Here is a 22,059-nt window from a genome sequence, read left to right on the forward strand (position 1 = left end):
TTTCCTTTTCTTTTTTTTTTCTTTAAATGGACATAGAAAATGATAAGTTAAAAATAAAATAAAAAACATTGGTCTGTTTTCTGGATGTAAAGAAACACTTGATGCACAGTATGATGGCAGCCAACATGATGATGAAATACTGAGATATTTAAAACTGTGAGAGAAACAGTGGTGCTCCAATCTTGGAAAAATCTGGTCAGTTCCTCTTCCTCATCTTTTCTTCAGCTTTCTACCATCTGAGTGGAAAAATAAAGCAAATACACTGGTTAGAATCCGTCTTGGCCAATATTGGCTTACTACAGATGAAGCTGGTAATGAGTCAGAAGTATATAACTGGGTAGATGTTACATTCCAGTTCTCAGCAGCAGAAATCTTGTGTCGCATAACCAACCATAGTGCTTGCTATTACCTTTTATTCATATTATATTGGTTTTATGGTGAGACTGTGTTCAATCGGGAATGATTACACTCGTGTTTTTACTTTTGTTTGCTTCTGTTGTCATTTAAACTATATAATAAAGTATCAATCACAGGTCTTGAACATGTATCCTTACAAAATTAATTGGTAGGTATAAATCAGGTGACCTTTAACAGATCAATAGATACAGTAATAGACAGGCAACAGTCATGTTTACAAAGCTACAAGAACAAGTTAAGACGTTGTACTGCATGCAGATTATGACTTCAGGATCTTGACATATTGAACATTCATCCTGTTATTTTTTTTGCCAATTTAGTGTTGGATTGGACAATAGGATTCTGATTAAGTAAGGATTGTATCATGCTGCATTGGTAATGGTGATGTTACATTGTTGTTTTGAATGCCACAAGAGATTAAGTTGTGTACTACCAAATTGAATTTATCAGATCAGATCTGTAACATATTTGAAATCTAAGAAGGCGATGACCATAAAATATTAGAACTCAATGCACATCAGGTTACTGTCTTTGTTTACATGAGACCACTGACAAGTTGTGATTGTGGGAATGAAAAGATTTGTTACACAGTTTAAATATGTGACTGGTACAAGGTGTCAAATTATTTGAATTGATTCAGTCTAATTTTAAAGTCAAATTTGTGATTCGAGCCCAACTCATGTGGCTGGACAGCACACCACTACAATTCACTACAGTCAAATCTACTGGCCTTCAGCAGATCCGTGTAGTTGACATCAACTTGTACCTCTAGCTCTTCATCTCCTTGTTGGAAGGCTCCAGAACTGTTGAGGCTCATGTCTGCAGGGTTCCTTCTGCCACCTTCCCCTCTCCGCCGCCCCCCTGAACCCCTGGAGGACATGGAACTTGAGGAGCTTGGGTCGCGGGGGCTGTTGATGGTGGGGAACTGTGGTCGGCTATAGGGCAGAATGTCCTCTGAACCTAGGGACAGAGAACAATTGAAATACCTGAGGCTCAAAATAAAGCCTATGGCAATGAGGGAGTGTGGCAATTAGGGATTATTAAGTACCTGCGTGCTGCCGTGCCTTGTTGGCAGTGCTACTTTCATGTTTATTCCCTTTCCCTCCATGAGCAGTCTTTTGTCTGTCCTGAGCGTCTTTGCGTTCAGATGAGCTGGTTCTGGGGTCAGAGCCCTCATTGGGCCGATAGGCACCCGTTCCTCCTCGCTTGTCTCGACCTTCTCCTGCTTTGGGGGAAATTACTCCTCGACCCTCCAGAGCGGCCTTGGCAGGATGCGTGGGGGATTTAAGCACTGCTGGAGGTGGAATGGGTGGAGGAGGGAGATCTGATGGATAAACACAGGAAGCAAGAGCACATTAACCACATACTGCTAAAGACAGGGGTACAAGAATTTATAAACCATGGAACGTTTGTGTGTATCATCTGTCACTCAGTTGTCTCACACCTGTAAAGAGATGTACAAACACAGCTGCGATTTGTGTGTATATTTACACAGAGCCGTACAGAGTTTTGCTGGCCGGAAACTCCTCCGAACAGAAATCAGAACAGATGTCATTAGAGAGGCTGAATCTAGCCAGGGTTATAAGATTTGAGGGGAGCGTGATGGTCAGCAGCTGGCTCTCTAGCCTTCTTGACTTTCCCTGTCGATGAATCAATGCTACTTGTCCTTGAGCCATTATTCATAAGAGACCAGCCAGTGGGCCGCCTGGCCTCTCACACATCACACAGCCATCTAAACAAAATGCGAGTGAAAAGCCTTGTCGGCCTTCGATCAATGGCTTTTCATCTTCTAATCAGCTTCCAACCTGAAAGATGGTTTTGTTGGCAGCAAGGCACATAAACCCCGTAGGATTTGAAAGTTAATAAATATAGTGAGAGCCACCTTTTTCACATTGCTTGATCCCAGAGGCTACCTTGCAGACTTTAAAGATTTGACAAAACTGGACATTGGAGAGGCCAATGAAGCAGATGATGTCTTTACTTGATCTTGTTGTCTGAAAGGTAGAGCTTCAGTAGACTTTTCTGTTTATTCTCCTTCTTCACCCACCCCTCCTGAATACAAAAGAGGAACGGTCAATATCATACAGCAGAAAGGCGTCTGCAGTTTTTTAATAACTGCCTTGCCTCCTGAGTTCTGCTTCAGTCAGTGTCCGATCAATGCCACAGTGTGAGCTATAGCTCACTATAAGGGAGGAGCAGGTTGCCCGGTAGATTTACGAGGAAATATCGGCAAAGACAGAGCTCAGGTCTGAAAAGTGTCTCTGAGCTTGCAAAGGAGGATGAATCTGAGGGCCTTGTGCTTAATTAGGCAGACAAGGCTGAGACAGATCAGAAGAGACAGGAAAGGGTTACGTTCAGTGGTTGAGGTAGATAAAGGCATTAAAGTGAAACACAACATGAATGAAGGGGGGAAATATAAGTCGGGTATTTCTCAACCCTCTGTGCAAACACATGAGTGAAATGACTGTCAAAGAGGTAAACAGTGGGGAAGTGCGGGTGTTGGTGTGTAGGATTAGGCTGGTTCTCTCACTTTAGAGCCTTCTTTACTATTCATATTCTTGTGTATGTCGAGTAATGTTTCTTAGTTGCAGTTTGAACTAAGGGGGAAGGTGCTGGGGCACAAACAAATTGTATCAGAATACATACTGTATGCCTAGGAAACATGGCTAGTGTTTCATTTTTGTATTTTAATGTCATGCCACCTTCTCTCACCTATAACCTCAGCAGTAGTATTCCAGACCACAGACAGAGTATGTAGGGTGGGGGTGGTGGGGACAGGGGAGGCAATAACCTCCAAATGAAAAACAATCCATTCAGATCAAATGCAATCAGCAAGAGCGCTGATAGACAGAGCGGTAGAGCTGTCAGTCTGACCCCTCCCCACTCAAACAAAGAGGAAGGAGAACATGAGACAAGAAGAGAGGGAAGTAGGATGGAGAGATCACTCTAAAGGGAGGGGCAGAGGATGGGAAGGAGGCCAGGATATAAGGATGATGGCAGGATGTGGGGGTGTGGAGGATGGGGGCTGGATATTCTGCAGCGGTATGGCTGGTCTGGCTCCCAGTGAGCTAGATATTAAATCTCCCTGTCAAGTGCTCCAACACTCAAGGACACCTGACACTAAGAGGAGAGCCAGCGCTGGGACAGGACACACTGTGCACAAAAAAGGGGTGGGCTTTCTACTGGAAGGCTTCAGTGTAAAAATGATGCCGTAAGAAGTAAATTGATCTTTTATTTAACAAGGTTATTTTTTTTTTCTTCTGTGTACAGCTGTTCAAGTATTTAGCCTGTTTGGGTTGTGTTTGTCCGCTGTTGTGATAGGTGGCTCTTTAAAGCACCTGGATCACTTTCATTAGTGGCTTGAGTGGAGAGATATCTCTGTGTTAGAAATTGCCAAGCTGGGCAGGATTCTCCTGAGATAGCCAGCCCTCCGTGCCTACCCACCATGGCCCTGGCCTCCTGCCCACCACTTGCTCTGTTTAGCACTGCTACAGATTAGGAGAGATGAAGATGAAAAGTTTGGCTCCCAGCATACACATACCCATACTGCGAGCCATGCCCTTTTACTGTACAGACGTTATGTCACAGTAAACTGCACTCTTCCCTTCCATATCTTAACAAGGAATATAGGGAGAGCCAATGACACAAACTGGCCATCTGTGTAGCTGTGGGATAAAACTAAGCTGTCGCTGCTCATCAGTCTCTCTATCAGTGTGTTGGCTTTTAAAGTGAAAGCTGTCTTGGAGGTTCAGTCACACTCCAGGAGAGTAAACAAAGTGAGACTGGAAATCCAACACTAGTGTTTTCTGCATTTATTCAATCAAAGACCTGATGAGGGAACATTCTGACACCATAAAGGCTAGACAGTGAGGGAAAACCTACACAATTGATAACGACATATTTATTTGTAGTGCATGGACACTGCATAAGCAAAAGCAAGATACAAAAAAGATCGAGTGTAAGACACAGAACAAGCTGAGGGCCAGAAAATAATGCACATGTGAAAACAAACTATGGTCAGTCTCAAAGTCTCAATTTTCCACAATGCAAGCCAACTGTAAGTGTTGTGAGTGGATTTTAAGAAAAACCTTTTTACAAACTGTGTATTAGCTAAATAAAATGGCCATTTTGTCATTTTTGAAGCAGGGTGTGTCAAGTATTTGAGTAATCTTTGACTTATACGCAGTTGACCGAATTCTCCAAATTTGGAAAATCATGGAGACATAGAACTAAGCTAAAAGCTACTCATGAGCAAATGCCATATAATGAACTTTGCATCAGATAGTCACTATTTTTTTTTTAAACCTAAAAATGTTCACTTCGCTTAGGTTTATTGGATGCACTGAGACTTGTCAGCAGTATCCCGACGGATTATGTTGACCAGCCCCGGTGCATATAGTGACAAAATAAACAACTATCTATTACAAAAGTTAGGCTGTGTAAAATTCACTATATATATAGGGTTTGCTCTTCTGTGGTCCCATTCTGAGTAGCCGTTCACGCCATCAGAAATTCTCTAAACTGAGAGCGCTCTGCCTGGTGTCTACTGCAGGTCAGATAAACTCATAACTTTCCAGTGAAGAAATAAGTCACCTTCTTAAAACAGTTTTATGTAAAAGTTTGGCTTGACAACTGCCGTAGTTTTATTTCTGCAGTAAACACCAGTGAAATATCTGCAAGAGCTTCTAGTGTTTTATTTGTGAACCTTATGAATTCATGAGCTATGCATATATATACTGCTGGGCTAGAGAATTCAATGCACAAAAAGCTAATTTTTTTGTATTAACTTCTATTTAGCTTACTTACAGTAGTATGCGTTACATGGATAGATATGTGCATGAACCACCATGAACACTGAACTAGATGCAAACATGTGTACCTTCATTGAAGGCTTCACGTCGCTGGTTCCCTGGATGACCTACAGGATGCTGTTTTTGCTTTTTAGGAGGCCTCCTGTGTATAGCTGCCATACTACTCATATTGCTGTCTGTTGACACCGGGCTGCTGGGACGGTGGCCTGACTGGTTTATTTGGTATTTTCGTGCTGGAAAAAGAAACAGAACAGTTTGTTTTCACCATTCATCAAAATTCTTACATGAACAACTTTGGAAGTTGCTCACTTTACCTGAAGCTCCTCCCACTTCCTGGCCCTGTGAATTAGGATATTTAGCCACCCTGAGGCCTGAATACTCTGCAGCTGCAGCAACTGCTTGAGCAAAGTCGGCATCAGTGAAGAAGGATCCATCTGAAGAGCTAACTGCACTGGACCTCCCTGAAGAGACATTATCCTCTTCAGAAGCTGAGCCCCATCCGTTGATCATGGAACCTGTCACTGAGCTCTCCAAGTCACCCATGCTAGATGCAGGTGTCTGTTCAAGCCCTCGTAGTAGCAACCTTCGTGCATGCATCTGGGGGTGGTGAGGGTGTGTGTGGTGGTAGTGCATCTTGGCCACCTCTGTGTCTGTCTCATCACCTTCCTCTTCCTCCTCCAACATATCTTCCTCCATACCATCAGTGTCCACAGCCAGTGGACTGCTGATGTATCCATAAGTATGTGAGGGAGAGAGGGGCCTCGGAGGGGGTGGGGGGCTCACAGCATGGCGCCTGCAAGAAGTAAGAAGTGCGTTGTCAGTATCACATCAAATCTGGAATATTCTGGATCACAAAGACAAAGTTAATTCTATAGGGCCAATTATCATGGAACATTAGTACTGATTTTTCACTATTTGGGCAGTTAACTAAAGATCACATGTACTTTATATTAGTTTTTATCATTTGAGGTACACCTCCTTTTGGAACATTAGACAGTTCATTGGTTCTGAGAGTTAACCAGAACATTGAAATGCAAATTATGTAAATTAATCTTCCACTGTCTTCCAAAGTCATGATTTTGCTGCACAATAACAGAGGTTTTTCCACAGCTCCTACTTAATATCGTACTGTCATAAAATAAACTGGACTAACTGTATTATTTCAAACTCTTTTCATCCTGTATTGAAATGAACCGTTACAAATGACTCCCCGGAAGGTAAGAAATCATTCTAAAGACTAAGGTATGCTTTTGAAAATGGTCTGACAGTGCAGTACAATATACAGACTTTGGAGTTAATGGGCCTTAATCATGAATACAGCTGTGGATTTTAAAGACACTGAAAAGCATATTGCTCTGTGAGGTTTTAAAAAAAAAAAAAAAAAAGGAAGGAAAAGGCTTTTCATGAACATCAGCACACTATCTGACAGCTCTTCTGTACCGAGTGGGTGTACCTGCGTTCATGGCTGTCTGGTGCATCCTGGAGCATCGGCTGCATCTCCTCTTGGGGTGACGGGGTGAGAGTGGCTGTGGACTGGTGGCTGTAGGATACAGCAGCTGGAGAAGAGGCTGCCCCGCGGACAGGAGGAGTGGGCCCCCTCTCCATCTCCTCTTCCTCCTCCAGCTCATCGGGCTGCAGGTACATGTGAGAGGGGGGCATGGGGCACTGCATGTCTGGATCACATCTGCCAGCAGACACAAACATGCATCGTTAGCTGAATATCACTCAATGAAATGAATGTTTTTATATATTGAAGCCAGGAAAGCATGCACTAAATATTCATGCCATCCTTCTATCAGGGTTTAACATGAACCATAGCACTAATAGACAGAAAAAGCCTGAGGCAAATCCTTGGAATGAAATGCAATAAACAGGGGAAAAAAATGAAGGAGAATAGACTAGTATTTCAATACATTGTGTGCATGCTGGTTAGATTGTTAGTGTCTACCTTTCTTCCATCGATAGAGTGTACTCTGTGTTCCGAGTGGGGGGTGGGTTTGCAGGAGGAGGGGGCAGAAGGTCAGTCCAGTTCATTGTGCTTTGCTTGGGTAGTTTGGGCGTGCGCACTCCCTTCTTATGACCCTGACTCCCTGCACAAAAACAGAAAAGGTACACTCGGTCAGTCACAAGACACTTTCAGATATGAAAGCTTATGTGTCTGAAAAACATCATTAATGCTGAAGAAACCACAAGATGACGTGGAGGAAATTGACAGTAAGAAGGCTGACAGAAAAGATTTTACATGTGAGAGTGCAGAGGCTCATGCAACCCTCCACTTCGTCGGTGTGCATATACCTCTCTGTTAATAAATTAATCCCACACTATTAAAATTGTGAACCAATGAGCTGTGATGTGCAGCAAGCACTAAAGGCCTCTCCCTAATGGCTTGAACTTCAAATGCAATATCAGAATGGATACATGGCATTAAGGTGGCAGTGTTGCATGCCATCTACAATGTGTAATCATTTGTCCTTGTCCCTAGACGGACATTGAGATCCAGATGAAATTAGGCTGCTCCACACTGGAATTTAAGTAAAGCCAATTAATGGAAAATAAGCAAGGGCAAACAGTGTACAAAAAATGAAAACAAAAGAGACACTTTTATGTAATGAGCTTGTAGCATCCTTGGGTGTACCCAGAATACAAGAAACAGACTGCCTTTTTCCATTTCCTGCAGGTTTCTCCTTAAGACTGAAATTAATCAAATTAAGATTTACAGCCTATTTTATTAGCGTCTCAACAATTATTTTTTGCCTTTTGAAAACAGAGATTTTAAAATTGAGCTAAATGGTGTATGTGATTATAATGTTCACAACAACAATAATAAGCTAGAAAGCAGTCTGGCTCTTTGAACAAAGATATGGCAAAATATCTATGATTGGACTCCTAAAGAATAGTATATGGACATTTTCATTTGCCTATGACTGCCCATCCTGGAGCCACCCTTGCTATAAATGCTGTCTTACCAGAGGTGCTGCTGCTGCCTCGGTCAGAGCTGTTGTAAGAGCCCCCAGTGTGGCTGTCATGAGTTTGATTGTAGGGGATGGTGGCTGGCATAGGACTGTCACCTCCTCTGTAGCGGTCTGTTGGTGAGAGAATGTAATGGATGATTAGTTGCAGTCCAAGGCAGACATCTTGGCCACTTATATCACTTAAAAAAAGCTATTCACTTTGTCATGATCACCGAAATGAAGGGGAGATCACCATCACTTTACACAGGAAATGACATTACACTGACCTCAGTGTAAAGTTGCACATGACAAGAGGCATGCACTTTACTATTCTCAGGTGAGTATGGAACACATGCAACATCTGCAAAAAAATATCAAAACTATCACACCGGATGTGGTTCCCATCTGCAGGTACGACAAGGTAATGATAGCGTTGTTCAAAGATCTTTGAGTTTTCTATCTTACTTTTTTATTTTTTTTATTTTATATATATCTAATACCGCAGATAAACCCCCACAACTGCCTTCATCACGATACAGCATCCACGATACTGTAAGATGACAGCAATTCAAGCCTGGTCCAGATTTAAAGGCAAAATACTGCATGGAGGGTGATGAGGGGTCAGATGAATGTCATACAGACGAGCAGAAAGAAAGAGTGATGATGTCTATGTTGACTGAAAAGGATGAGACAGAGCCAAGGGGTGAATGAGGGTGAAACTCTTCTACAGGCATCCACAGTGAGGCTGAAAGAGCCAGGAGAGGAGAAAACAGAGGGGAAAATCAAGTGGAGGAAGATCATGGCTCGGAGTTGACCTCTGCAACCACGGCTGCTGGGTATTCCACACACTCACCCTTGTTCAGCTTGTTTTGTTCCATGATGTTGTACTGCAGCTGAGATCCAATTTCCTGTTTCTGCTGCTGGACTGAAGTGGGCTTCCAGCAGTGTTTTTCATTCACTTCTCCTCCACCCCCGAGCCCACCTCCGCTCCCTCCGGTCCCTCTGTCTGAGTTTATGTTGTTACCCAAGATGGAGGACTGGATAAGTTGGGTGGTGGCATAAGGTGTCGGCTGGCCCCCTGGACCTAAGAAGCGACCATCTTTTAAGTTTGGACTGTTGAAGGTCTTCATCTCATTGATCTTGTTGGACAGGTCTACATCTCCATAGACTCCTGACTCTGGCACGATGAGGTTGGTCTGCTTGTTTTCCATCTGGTTGTTATAATTGGCGATACAGTCAGCTGGAGAATACGAGGAGGGTATTTAGTCAATTGTTTCTACTGCTGATCAGCTTAGCAGCAGTAAGCCAGTTTAGTAAAATATTTCAAATAACATGATCTACTGTAAAGCTGAAAGACTTTTATTCTTTTTGAACAAAAGACATTTTCATCTCATGCTTTTTAGGATCACTCCCCACACGTGAGACGATTCTTGTTCTGTTTTAAGCCTGTTTTGTTTGCTAAATAACAATCTTTTGTAGGTGAGTGATACTTGAGAGTTACACCTTTTTGCTTAGTCTCTGCAATGACTCAGTGTGGGCATCATCTATTCTTTTCCAACTGACGGTAGGAGCATCTTTGCTCATTGAGAGGGACAGAGAGACGTCTGTATCAAAGACATGGAATGAGGCACGCAGTAAAAGCACAGCTTCACTGACGGATCCAATTTTGCTTGGCTCATAAAATATTCAAATCCTCCTGCAGATCTGAGAGCCAACTTTGTGGTAAATACCAGAGATGGCCATAGGTACAGGCTGCTCGTGCCACTCGCCTCACATTTCAGTTGCATGGAACAGCTCAACACTTCAAAGGGGGATGTATGATAGCGCCCCTATGGCTGAGATCAAGAAACATTAACTCCTATTTCTTTGCGCTGTCACCTAGTCAGTGATCCTCTTAATGTTTGAAGAGTTTAGTTTTGGCACACACACAAAGCATGCAACTGGCAAGCTCCTTAGTGTCATATAGCGGGGTGTCATGCAAGGAGTGAGGGCTGCCTTTAGCCTGTTATTCCGTGTTAAACATCTCACACCACGTTCAACCTCAGAGGGGTGATTAGCACAAAGAAAAACTAAACTTGACTGTACAGTCTGCAAAATGAATTATTAATCCTCACTGGGAGAGGCTGGAAGTCAAGAGAAACTATTGAGTGGATGGATTGATAGTAGGTCGAACAGCTGGATAGGAATTATGTGCTGCTATTAAAGACATAGCCCCAAAGTGCATAATTTAGAACATAAAGCATTTCATTGCAGTCCAAGTTTCCACAGTTAGGTTTGTTGGTCACGGCTGAAAATGAATGACATTAGGTTCTGTTATCCAGGCTACACATTCATGTAGGTCTCTGTGTATAGTGTGTATATGTTACAGCTGAAGTGCATAAAAATCTAAGGCCAAATTTGCCTCTCTTTGTTGACAACTGTGCTGAATAAACTAAAAGACCATCTGCTGGTGTTAAGTGTCCTTTCTCTCTACCTACCCTTCTTAGCTTCATCTCATTCCTTGTCATTCCTGCCCATACATGTGTTTGTGCATGTTTTTTTAAGCATATTCTTATGCTTAATCACTCCTTTCTCTATTTGCTCCTCCAGGTGTATCCCTTCTCCCTCCATCATTCTCTCTTTCCCTGCTTCTGGGCATCATCTGCAGTCCAGCATTGACCTCTTTGCCCGCTGCACATTTCTTAAACAACTGAGCACTTAGGGGAAATTACATTACCGGCTATAACAACTGTATGGAAATCAGCAGAGCAATTTGATTAACAACAGAGTCGAACTATAAGCCCTGCTTAGTGTACTCCTTTTATTTCCTGCCTAAAACAGCTCTACTTTAACCTCAAATAACTCAAACGCACAAGCATACAGTCACTCTTAATCCTAATATTTCTCCAGGATTATTTTATTTATTATTTTTGTGTAGGCCTAGTGAAGGGAGATGCACACAACAGCTCTCTAGGGAGCTAACCTAGATATAAGATTTTACTTCCTTTTTCGCTGCAGATTCCCCCAGCTCCCACATTTCTTATCTCTACAGTTATTTTGTCAAGGCCTGCAACACTGCCTTTGAGAGTGTTTTGGATGCTGCCTTCATATATGACAGAGATGACACGGCATACTCATACCTGGTCGGCTGTATGTTGCCAAGTTGCTGTCGCTGTTGCCATTGCCTGCTGTGCAGCAGTTGATGCTGCAGTCGTTGTGGTTGGAGCAGGAGTTAGGCCATGTGTCAGCCAGCCAGGGTTGAGTGGCAGAATCCCCAATGTTTAGCAAACCAGGCCTGTAAAATATTTAACCAAATGTTTGACAATAGTGAGAGTCTAAGCCAACACCACAATGACATTTATGTGAATGAACTGAAACACCCGCAGGAGCAGTATTTGAAAGAGAAGATTATGTGGAGTTTATTTATCCAGCTGAAAAGAGAAAAACTGAAAATCCGGCTTTAATACTTTTTGCCTTTTGGCCAAACACACGGCAAACCAGCACATTAGGAAAAAAAAGAAAAGCCCAGCTAAATAGATTGTGTGTGCTTGACTTGCCCAGAGCTGATGACACTTTCTCTGAGCCCTCGTGAGTATTAGCGATCCGCCTGGATTAGACGGCCAGATAAAATTCACTCCCAATGTTGCAAAATACACATTGTGAACAGGCAGTGCACCACAAGAGCTCCCTGAGTAGATTCCATGGTTACACAATAGTTATTTCATTTGAAAAGTTAGCTGCACATTGTTGCACACTGTTTTTTTTTTTGGGGGGGGGGTGTCGTACATCAGAGAAACCTTTGTGGACCCTGGTGGTTTATTGTCTGGATATTTATCTTTTCCTCATGCCTTGGCTGATATTTCCTTGGCTTCAACACAATAAATGAATACAAGATCACTTATTTACTGTACTTATTCTTATTCTGACCTTAAGCCAAATACTGCTGATGCAGTGAATGAATGTAGCATACAAAGACATGGCACTCTACTCTTACTGGGGCATATGTTGTTTCAGCATTCAAATCTGCACTGAATGACTCCTGTTCTGCACATCCCAGCACTGAATTAGCATTGAATTACATTTACCCATTCCCCCCTAAATGACTCATATCTTGGACTCATTTTGTGTAATGAACACATTTGTCTTCTACAACCAAATACAATCTCACAATAGCTCCTCAATCACCCCGGCAGTTGCATGTTGATATTGAACGACCATTGTTTTTGTGCAGAGCTGACACATCCGCGCTGCATACGGGATTTAATCATACAACTGGGTAATATAATGAATATGGATTTACTGTTGATGGCTTCAAGCTAACTATTCATTAACACATGAAAACACTCACATAGTGCTGCATTAAGTACATTTTGTACTCTTGAGTAGAAAGCGGGCAATAATGGCATGCATATTTTCTTTTTTTCCATTTACCAGCTATAAGATCGACATGCCAAAGGCCATGGATATACAAATGAGTTTTGGTAAGCCTCATTCTGTACACACTCACCATTTAGAAACAATGCACCATTCCACATTCCACAAGAGGTATGCTTTTGCTGCTATGTGCACATATGTATCTCCATTAATGTTTGATGGTGATGCTATGGCACAGCCTTGTGGCTAGAAGTGGCTCTCCACCATATGTAATGAGGATGGGCTCCTGGCAGACTGCATGGGTCTTTGTTCCTGTAGTGTTATTACATACTTAATGCACCTCCTTACCCCTCCTTTGCCCTGTACTACTTTAGAAAGGCACAGCTCTCCCCCTAGTGTTTGTCAAAGAAAAGTACACATGCCCAACCCTTCTCATCTTTTTCAGGAGGTTTAATATCCTGAATTTTGTTTTAAGTTAAATGTAGTCTCTAATCATTATTCAGTTTCACTAAATATATTAAAGATTTAAAATACTTTCATGTGAATGCTGTCTGAAGAAGAAAAAAAAAACACTAACCCCAACTGAACTCTTACCTTCCAGCACTGCTGACACCTTCTCCTCCTCTCTGATACGCTACTGGAAAAAAAAAAAGAAAGCAGATACTCTTATCACATTATTTTTGCACCTATCATTTTATGTAAAAAGCAGATGATTCATTTGATTTAAAATTTTAGTTTTGTGTGTTTTGTGGAGTTTATATGTATAGTTCAGGTGAACAATGTGCGTTGCATAGTTTCAGCTGAGTCACACACACACAAAGCAATAGGAGCAGGAGGAGGATGCATAAGAGGCTTATGAAGAACAAAGACGTGGAGCTCTTTGGTCGTCTGGCTCGGGTTTCCTGTGTTTGAAGCTCTACACACTGCAAGTTTGACTCTTTCAAGATGCTCTAAGCTAACGGTGTGTGAAAGGGAGATAAACCTCCAACTTTAATTACAATCTCTACCCTGAGAGGAGAGTAGGTGGGAGAGGAGTAGGGCCTTAGCTGTGTTGATTCCCTGTCTCTTTTTCAAAACGGGAAGTGGAATTTGGCCCTTGCATTTAGGTAACCAAGGATGTATCACAGTCTATTTCGAGATTGAAATCAACATAAATGCAGTGACAAGAGGCAGGGAAGCCAAACCACACAAGTAAGAAAAAAATTGCCTGAAAGATTTCCAGCAGATCATGAAAGTCTGCAACTGCAAAATGATTCTACTGGAATTCGTGCTTTAAGATACACAGAAACTGCAATGCTGCTGTAAACACTGATACAAAGTATGGTGACAGGTTCAACCAGTGAAGCCACAAACGCACACTGTACACCTCGGTCTGTTCCACCTTTTTTTCTATAGCTCTCACTGTTAATCCCCCTCATCTATTCACAGCCATGACACACCTCAAATGAACAAAGAATTTCAGAATACATTTGTGCAATACAAATACAAACACATAGACGGCTTTACTTTTATCTGTTTCACACCATGTCATTTTGATTCACAGATAACCTCCTTAGCTCTGTTGACTGTATAATTGGTGTGTTGAAGTGTATGTGGTATGTCATTCTTAAGAATCTCAACTGAAGTTGCTAGCAGCCCTTTGATCAAGTTAGTACCAGTTTTAATAGCCTCTTAGTAATGTGGCCATTTGTTCTTTGAGCTTTAAGTTCTGACACAACCAAAACATTCTGGAGAACATTTTTTTCCAGGTAACTGTGCAAATTGTTTCCTTTTACTGGCTGACTTGAAGTGTCCCTGATTTCTCTACAATCAAAATATATTTCTCTATTCAGATTTAGATACTAACAGGTTTATTAGGACTTCGGCTCTGATACATTTAAAGTGTTTCATAAATGTGTGAAATGGCTGGAGTAACAACATATCACTGTAGTCTAAAATGTGGAGCTTACCTGTTGGTGTGAAGGTAAAAGATGGAACTGTTGAAAAAGAAGAGAAATTAAATTTTCAGTCAGTATTGACATAATTTGCCAGTTATAAAACGTTACAAAATTTCAATTAACATTGTTATATAGCACAGTATTAAAGGGGACATTCAGGCGTGAATTCACATATCCCTTATATGCACGTCATAACCTTCAGTTTAATGGCTTAGTTTTAGGTGTAAGAAACCATTTGATCTGTATCTTGTTTAATATGTACACTGGCTTTTGTTTGAACAAGGGGGGGAAAGCTATAGAAATAATTTCTGCTGATATAATATTCATCAAATGTTAGTAGTCATCCAGCTTACGAACTTAAATATGTGCATTTTAGAAATGCTTCTGACTTCAACCTAAAACTCCTTTGGCGAGAGAAATCTGAGAAGACAAACACTGCTCCTTATTTCCGCAATTATGTCATACATTACCTGAGCCCGCAAACTCTAAACAGCACAATCATCTAATCATGTTTGAATCTTTCGTCTTGATGCTCAAACAAGTCTGAAGTTATCAGCTGTTGGATAGCTTTTATCTCTTTGATGAATGCCTTTGAAGAGGAGACATTGGCTACCCCAAACCTTCTGTGGGAAATGTAAACATTACTGAAATGCATAAATCAGCCTCCCATAGAGAAGCAGGACTGTCAGATGTTCATTCCCTGGCCAGATGAACCTGTATCTGAGGTATGAATTTGTATCAAGATGCTGCAGTCTCAGTTTGTTTTGCACTGGTATGTAATCTTTATTATTTTTATCTATATATGAGCAGAGAGGCCCATGAGCTTTGAATCATTATCTTCATTGTCAGGGAAATAAGAATTAGCCATTGATTTTTTTTTTCTTTTTTTGTAGCTGGCAAAATAAAATATCTAATTTATTACAGACTATGCCAGCATACACTGTAGCTCACACAAGGGTCCAAGTAAGTACAACCTATTTTCACCCCAAGTGCACATTGTTGATTCATGTGGTTGCAATTATACTCTTTGAAAACATTCTTGTTACCAGTTCCAACAAAGACTGTGGCCTTTTGTGGTCTGAGTGCACATGGAGAAGGAGGGTGGATGTCTACCTACTGTTTCCCTGCCGAGCTCTTTTTTTCTTATCTGAGTAAATATCAACATATAGAATCACAGAGGGACAAAGGGTAACCTCATTCTACATGGCATTCTCCTCTCACGCCTGACTGCAGGTCATTACTGCTTTCTGTAATCGAAGACATAAGTAAAAACAGAGTGGTTCTAACCGTTACAGACCACACAGATATTTATAAAAGTGCACAGAGCTTCAGGAACTCTTTGCTGAGGTGCCTCTCACTTGACATTTTCCATTAACCATGGCTGCAGAATATTGAGGACATGGATAGTCTGTGTTTTTGTTGTGGCAGCCACAGATTAACAGGTATATCAGTCTATTGTTTGTGCATCAAGGTTGAAGGGTGGATCTCCTCTAACCCTGGCTGTCAGTATAAAACCTGAGCCAAGGAGTGGGGATACAGCAGGTAGTGCTCATAGTAGCAGCTGCACAGCCCAAGGCCACATATTAAGCCAGCTCACACATAAATGAGGTTCAGAAGGAAAGGCTAATGGCTGTCTTTGTACTCTAGCTACTGTGGGCATGTCACGAACTCTGTCACTTTAACTTTAATCTGGCAGATGCCATTGGGTTACACTGCGGCTACTCTCTAGGTTTAATATGCAGCTCAAACATAAGCGTTTCATGGATTTTCAAAACTGAAGATAAGTACCGTAGTGTTGATTCAGAGGAATGCAAAATGCTCAACTCATCCATATCTTAAGTCCTTTCTCTCAAAAGACAACAAGAATACTTCAAGCATGTGAAAATGTCACTATGCCCTTGATAAAGAGAGATTGTTCCAATGCACATTTTCTTTCCCAGCACAGTCAGAAGGGAGTTGCTAAGAGGGGAGTTGTTGGACCTCAAAATGTACTTTACTGAAAACATTCTTCACACCCTCGCAGAATGAGCATGACAAAAGTATGAAAAAGAAATACAAGACGTCTTTGTGCGGTACTCTCAGCGGGAGTTCACATTGCGTCTTAAAGCTCTCAACTGAAGAGTATGTTTGATGTCATCTTGAATGCTTTACAAAGAAGTCTTTCTGTGTAACAATGACGATGTGAGGTAGGTTGACAACATGAGGAAAAATCAAATAAGTGCAATGCCACATTAATAAATGCATATTCTCACAAGATTTTGCAAATAAAAAAATATGTCTAACTTCAAACTTTCATGGGAAGACTTAACAATTATGTACCTACCTTTACGTATGCCTGCATAGCTGCTGGACAGGCCATTCCTTTTTTTTCTGTGTCGGTACAACCAAATGCTGAAGACCATGAGGATGATCCAACAAGCAGCTCCAATGCCTGCTATAAAGGCTGGCTGTTTGACTACGTCGGAAATCTGCTGGGACAGGGGGTTCTCCTGGTTCACAGTCTCCGTCATTCGTCCAGAAGAGTCTATGGGTAAGGAGGGATTGGAGGAAATTATTAAAGAAAAATGGTCCATTTGGCATTTGAAAATTGCGAGGAGATAAATGAAATATGCAACAACTGAGAATTAAACTGGAATGCAAAACCCTGAAATAAAGAAATATATACTTTTGAAAAATGAAGCCTGCAGACTACATAAATAAGAAAATTCTTTCTCTTGATGCTTAAAGAGATTCTGCTTTTAAGAAGGCAAATACGAGGTTGAGTTGCAGTGGAATTTCTATCATTCTAAAGGCTTTTATCACAAATCCCAGTCAACAATGGCAGGTGAGCAGACTAAAGCAACTAAACAGAGTCTGTGCACCACAACAGTCTGACGGAAAAGGAAAGGAAAACACCATGAGGTATCATTTACACAAAGCAATAGTGGTTTCCTAATCATATAAATAAATCCAGAGAGATCATCTTCAAAGACAGACACCACAATAATTAGCAAACTGAGGCACAACTGTGAAAGACTGAGGCGTGAATGCCTTGAAGCTGTTTCTGCTGTGAAATGCACTGTGCAGATGCTGTCTGTACTGCTGCTCACAGCAACCTGCTCTCGATCTGTTTTTCTCATCTGCTTCTCCCTTATGTCTGATATATGAAAGGCTTCTCTGACTCCACCCGCCCTCTGAAAGTCCTTTATGTTCTTGTTACTTTGTCTTCATCCCCTTTTCTAAAGTCTTTCATGTTGTAGCCATTCTTATTTACCATATTTCTAAGCCAGGGGCAAAAACACATCCCCCGAAGAAGCCAACTCCTTTCCTTTACCTCTCCATATCTTTCTGTCTGTCTCTGTCACTCAGTCTACATCTCCATTTGGTTGCAATAGTCTGTCTTCCCAATTTTTGCTTCTGCCTGGCCGAGAGAACTGAGCATACCAATGTGGATAAGGAGCCCACAAGGGACTGTACAGGTATCTAAGCAGAGATGACGCATACAAGCTCAGTGTGTGACAAATGCATTTGGGTGAAGCGCTGGTCCCCGAGGCACATTGTTCCACTCCAGTGTTGGAACATGGCAACAATCACCACAGGAGCTCTTCAAGTGAGATAAATTGTATCAGTCACAGCGAATGCTTTTTCATGCCCATCCCAGCCCACTCAATCACACATGTAAAACCAGATGGAGCTGTTTCTCTCTACCTCATCCTGCTATTCCATCTCACTCATTAGCTGGCCAGCGAACAGGTTGGGGGGAACAATAACTGACAAGTATCTCCAAAATATTAATCCATCTGGACTAAAAGGATGAAAAAAAATATTAAAAAAGTGTTAAATGACATCAGCCAGCCTTTCTTAACATCAACAATGACATGTATGTCAGAGTGCAGGCTTTGTTAATGCCTTTGCTGTTTGAAGCTGAGCACAGGGCAGAAAAGACTGCATCCTTGACTAGAGAGTGGAGAAGGGTGTGGCTCCAAAGCTCTTCCATGCAGGAAAATAATGTGCCTTAGTTGATCACACTGTCAGCTTCAAAAAACATTTCAGACAGCACAAAAACTGTTAAAACCTCTGTCATTCAAACTCATCATACTCTTTTCTGACAAGTTTAATGACGTTTGTATAACAGCAATCACCTAAATTATAGTTTTTAAGCACCACTGTTGATAATGAAAGGGGAAACAGGTAGAGGCTCGATCATGACTGTTACTACAAAGAATGCAATTAAATAAATGTCTGTTTACTTGGCAGAAGGCCATATAACTGAAAACACTCCTTACTTGAGATGGATAGGTTAATACCATAATTATTTTTCAAGTGATTGAGCTTAATTCAGTTGCAAGGATTGGCAAAGGGCAAAAGTACTGAAGTAAAGCATTTATTAGGAGGAGAAAAAAAGTCATCTACTTACCAAGCTGGAAGTGGGTGATATCGCTCTTGACCCCAAGCCCTGCACTGGTGCTGGCTGCTACCTCCACACTGTAGCGGATCCCAGGGGCCAGACTTGGAATCAGCACAGATAAGGTAGAGCCATCAACTGTTCGGTTGAGGTGGTACCTACTCTCATTCCCCAAGCACCAAATCTGCCATAATAGAGACAAAAGTAAAGTGGGAATTGAGGCACTGTTATGAGGCTTTCATGACAACATTCAGTTTACATTCAACCGGTCCATGATTTCCACGTTTTATCACACATTGGGTATTGCGTTACATCTCTAAGGTCAGACAACATTAAATAACATGACTTTATGTTTTACAGGCTGCCCTTACGACAAGGGCAGCTTTAGCTGAGGTAGCCATAATATGTCTCTGAGAAGCTTAAAACCAATGAAAAACAAATGGGGATTGGTAATCACCCTCATAACCCAATTTTAACAGAATCTGTCACTTTCAGGAGTGAGAGAGGTCTTCCAGGGTTTTTAAAACCTGGATCAGAAACAAGTATGTATTCACTCAGCATGAGGCCTGGAGACCTCTACATCGTGAATGTCTTCCATTTGGCTTTCTTTACCCCCACCTCCCATGTACTCCCTCCAGTTAGCTATGTCAGAAAGCTCACATCCTTTGTTGTGTACTATATATCTGTGTATGTCTGGTGGAACCACAAATGTTTGACATTTTCTGTGTCTTAAAATTGGGGTGAGTGACAGTGCCGCTGGGGACTGGGCTCAATAATGGGCAGGGAGCGCTCTCAAACTGGACTTAAAAACCATGAAATTACTCTGAAGTCTATCAGCAGAAAAACATTTACCTGGAAAATTAACAGACTTAACTTTTTTCACAGGCTCTGCCTCATTTCCCATTCCACTACTCACCTATATACCCTGTGACTCAAAAGGGCTTTCCAATTAAAATGCAGGACTTCCACAGCATACTGTCTGAGAGCACTGTGTTGTCGAAAGTGAGGGCTCGCATTACTGTATCAAGTGAGGGGGTGTGGAAGGAGCCTTAGAGAGGGGTTATAATAGAAATACTGCACAAACCAAATAAATTACTAACATTATAACAAAGATCTCTCTCATTTAGAGTCCTTCCTCCCATTCAACTATGTAATCAACTACCTGCTGTTACATGAATGTTGCTTATAAATCACTGAACATTTGTTTTCATTTTTTATTTATATTTTTGCACTTTAAAAAGCGATATTATTAGATTGTTTTTAGTAGTATGAAAATTGGCAAATATACATTTCCTGTCATGGACTTGAGGAATGCCAAATATTTTGTATCTACTAATAATACAAGGATTTTTAAATACTACTTAATACCAAACTGCAGGTGAAGAAAGAACAGAGGACACCACATAGGAGACAACAAAAATTGCTCCTCACGACTCAAGATAAGAAACCCACAACCTGTGTGATGGTACCATTTCCACCAGATGGCAATGTTTCATAACTGTTACCACTAGCTCCCCGAGTTTCACTCCTGTCCTGTTTCTGAGCCTCTGTCAGTACACAGAAGGAGAGCAGTATTGGGCGTACAAAGGTATGCCTCAACCAGGAATTCATTACCTTTCCATATCTGTGCATTGTCTCTTTCTCTTTTGTCTGCTCAGTCTGCTCCCATGTTTGTGTCTGGTTCATGTTTAACAAAACAAGTCCCACTTGCTAAGACCTGATGTAACTACTGGCAGCTTTTTTTTCCTTTTTTCTAATTTCTTTTTTTGTTACCTTGTACTCCTGGACCACCCCATTCTGCTCTTCTTCTGGAGGGGGTTGCCAGGAGACAACGATGACAGTTGCATTGTCCCCACTCTCTGTAACTGTAACCTTACGAGGAGGGGCACTGGGGGCTGATTTGAATAGACAAAGAAAAAAAGAACAAAACATATGATAACACAGGATACATATCTTTTTGTAACTGCATGTAGTCTCAGCCTCTAAAATGCAATGTAGCTGACAGGATTTATTTTCCATCACTGCGTGAGGGCGAGGAATAAACAAATGACTAATCATGGAAATTACGATGCTTTTATTTGAAAACCGAATTAGCATCATAGAAGTGCTTTTGCAAGTAAATAAAAGCAAATAACTGTTTATTCAGAACAGGCAGGGAGTAACAATAGTTGAGTGTACGGTGGTGTGTCACTGGCAACCTGTGGTCAAACACTAATCTAACTGAAATAATTATAACCTCTATAAAAAGGTTGTTTTTTTTTCTTGCTTTTGAGAGAAGAAACATGTTCAGCTTCAAAAACAATTATCAATAAAAGTTGGAACAAAGGAGAATCCAGCAGAAAAAGATCAAAACACTCCCACACATGCAACTCACAAACACACACATATATAACTCTGGTAAATAGTCACATTTCTCTGTCGCTGTTTGTTACAAATGAAAATTTGCAGTTTGGTTTCAACCAGACCTCGAGAGACTGCCACAACCACTCCCTATGAAAAATTAGTATGACACATGCACTGGGGTGTTTGTGTATGGGTTTCAATACCCAGGCATGCTTGAATACACCACATTTGAACATAATATAATCCAACCACCATCCAGCCCTCACTGCCAGCTGCGAACAGCTGTTGTATAGTCTCACACATGCAATCTGTGCGTGTAAAACTGTACACATGAAAACATGTATCCATACATGCAAGCCTCAAAGCACACTCGCATCCAGCCATTCACATTCACATCCCCCCACCTTCCTCCAGTGTCTTGCCAATTTTGACATCACTGTCTGTTCCCTGGAACTCATTGAAGAAGGGGCGGACTTTGAATTCATATGTGACACCCTTCCGAAGCTGTGTCACAATGGCGCTGTCCTCTCCAGGGGTCCGCACCTCAAATACACCCCATTCGCTCCTCTGCTGCCCCTCTGGTGAAGGCCTGTACATCACTTTGTAGCCCTGGATGTACTGTGACTGCTGCTCCACCTAGAGAATGACACAGGAGCACACACAAAGATGGGGATAGCTTTACGTGATTATGTGCTAAATTATTTACAGTGGAAAATGACACAGCAAAGGAATATATTGTAGCACCATTGGACAAACATGGATTACTTTGACTGTGATACACCAGGCACTGGTTGGAATGAGGTGCTAACTCATCACATCACCCATCTGTCTATCCATCCACATTAAAATCTCTCCTTTGGACT

The 22,059-nt window shown here is 41.5% G+C and overlaps 1 protein-coding gene across 2 annotated transcripts in view; it reads right to left on the minus strand.

The window, feature by feature from the left end:
* robo1 (roundabout, axon guidance receptor, homolog 1 (Drosophila)) overlaps positions 1 to 22,059 on the minus strand; it is a 190,636-nt gene continuing 168,577 nt past the window's right edge. For both annotated transcript variants that reach the window (XM_072392174.1, XM_072392175.1), the window contains 16 exons: positions 21,601 to 21,832; positions 20,627 to 20,748; positions 18,866 to 19,037; positions 16,793 to 16,993; positions 14,482 to 14,508; positions 13,127 to 13,169; positions 11,299 to 11,453; positions 9,033 to 9,419; positions 8,195 to 8,311; positions 7,177 to 7,318; positions 6,682 to 6,912; positions 5,543 to 6,021; positions 5,297 to 5,461; positions 1,466 to 1,741; positions 1,184 to 1,377; positions 1 to 236 (listed from right to left, as the gene is read on the minus strand). In XM_072392174.1, the coding sequence (XP_072248275.1) occupies positions 222 to 236; positions 1,184 to 1,377; positions 1,466 to 1,741; positions 5,297 to 5,461; positions 5,543 to 6,021; positions 6,682 to 6,912; positions 7,177 to 7,318; positions 8,195 to 8,311; positions 9,033 to 9,419; positions 11,299 to 11,453; positions 13,127 to 13,169; positions 14,482 to 14,508; positions 16,793 to 16,993; positions 18,866 to 19,037; positions 20,627 to 20,748; positions 21,601 to 21,832 (2,958 nt within the window). In that variant the 3' untranslated portion in view covers positions 1 to 221. The remainder of the gene's footprint in view (positions 237 to 1,183; positions 1,378 to 1,465; positions 1,742 to 5,296; positions 5,462 to 5,542; positions 6,022 to 6,681; positions 6,913 to 7,176; positions 7,319 to 8,194; positions 8,312 to 9,032; positions 9,420 to 11,298; positions 11,454 to 13,126; positions 13,170 to 14,481; positions 14,509 to 16,792; positions 16,994 to 18,865; positions 19,038 to 20,626; positions 20,749 to 21,600; positions 21,833 to 22,059) is intronic.

Source organism: Leuresthes tenuis, unplaced genomic scaffold (genome assembly GCF_036924035.1).
Source record: "Leuresthes tenuis unplaced genomic scaffold, fLeuTen1.0.hap1 SCAF_9, whole genome shotgun sequence".
In the NCBI taxonomy this organism is placed as follows: domain Eukaryota; kingdom Metazoa; phylum Chordata; class Actinopteri; order Atheriniformes; family Atherinopsidae; genus Leuresthes; species Leuresthes tenuis.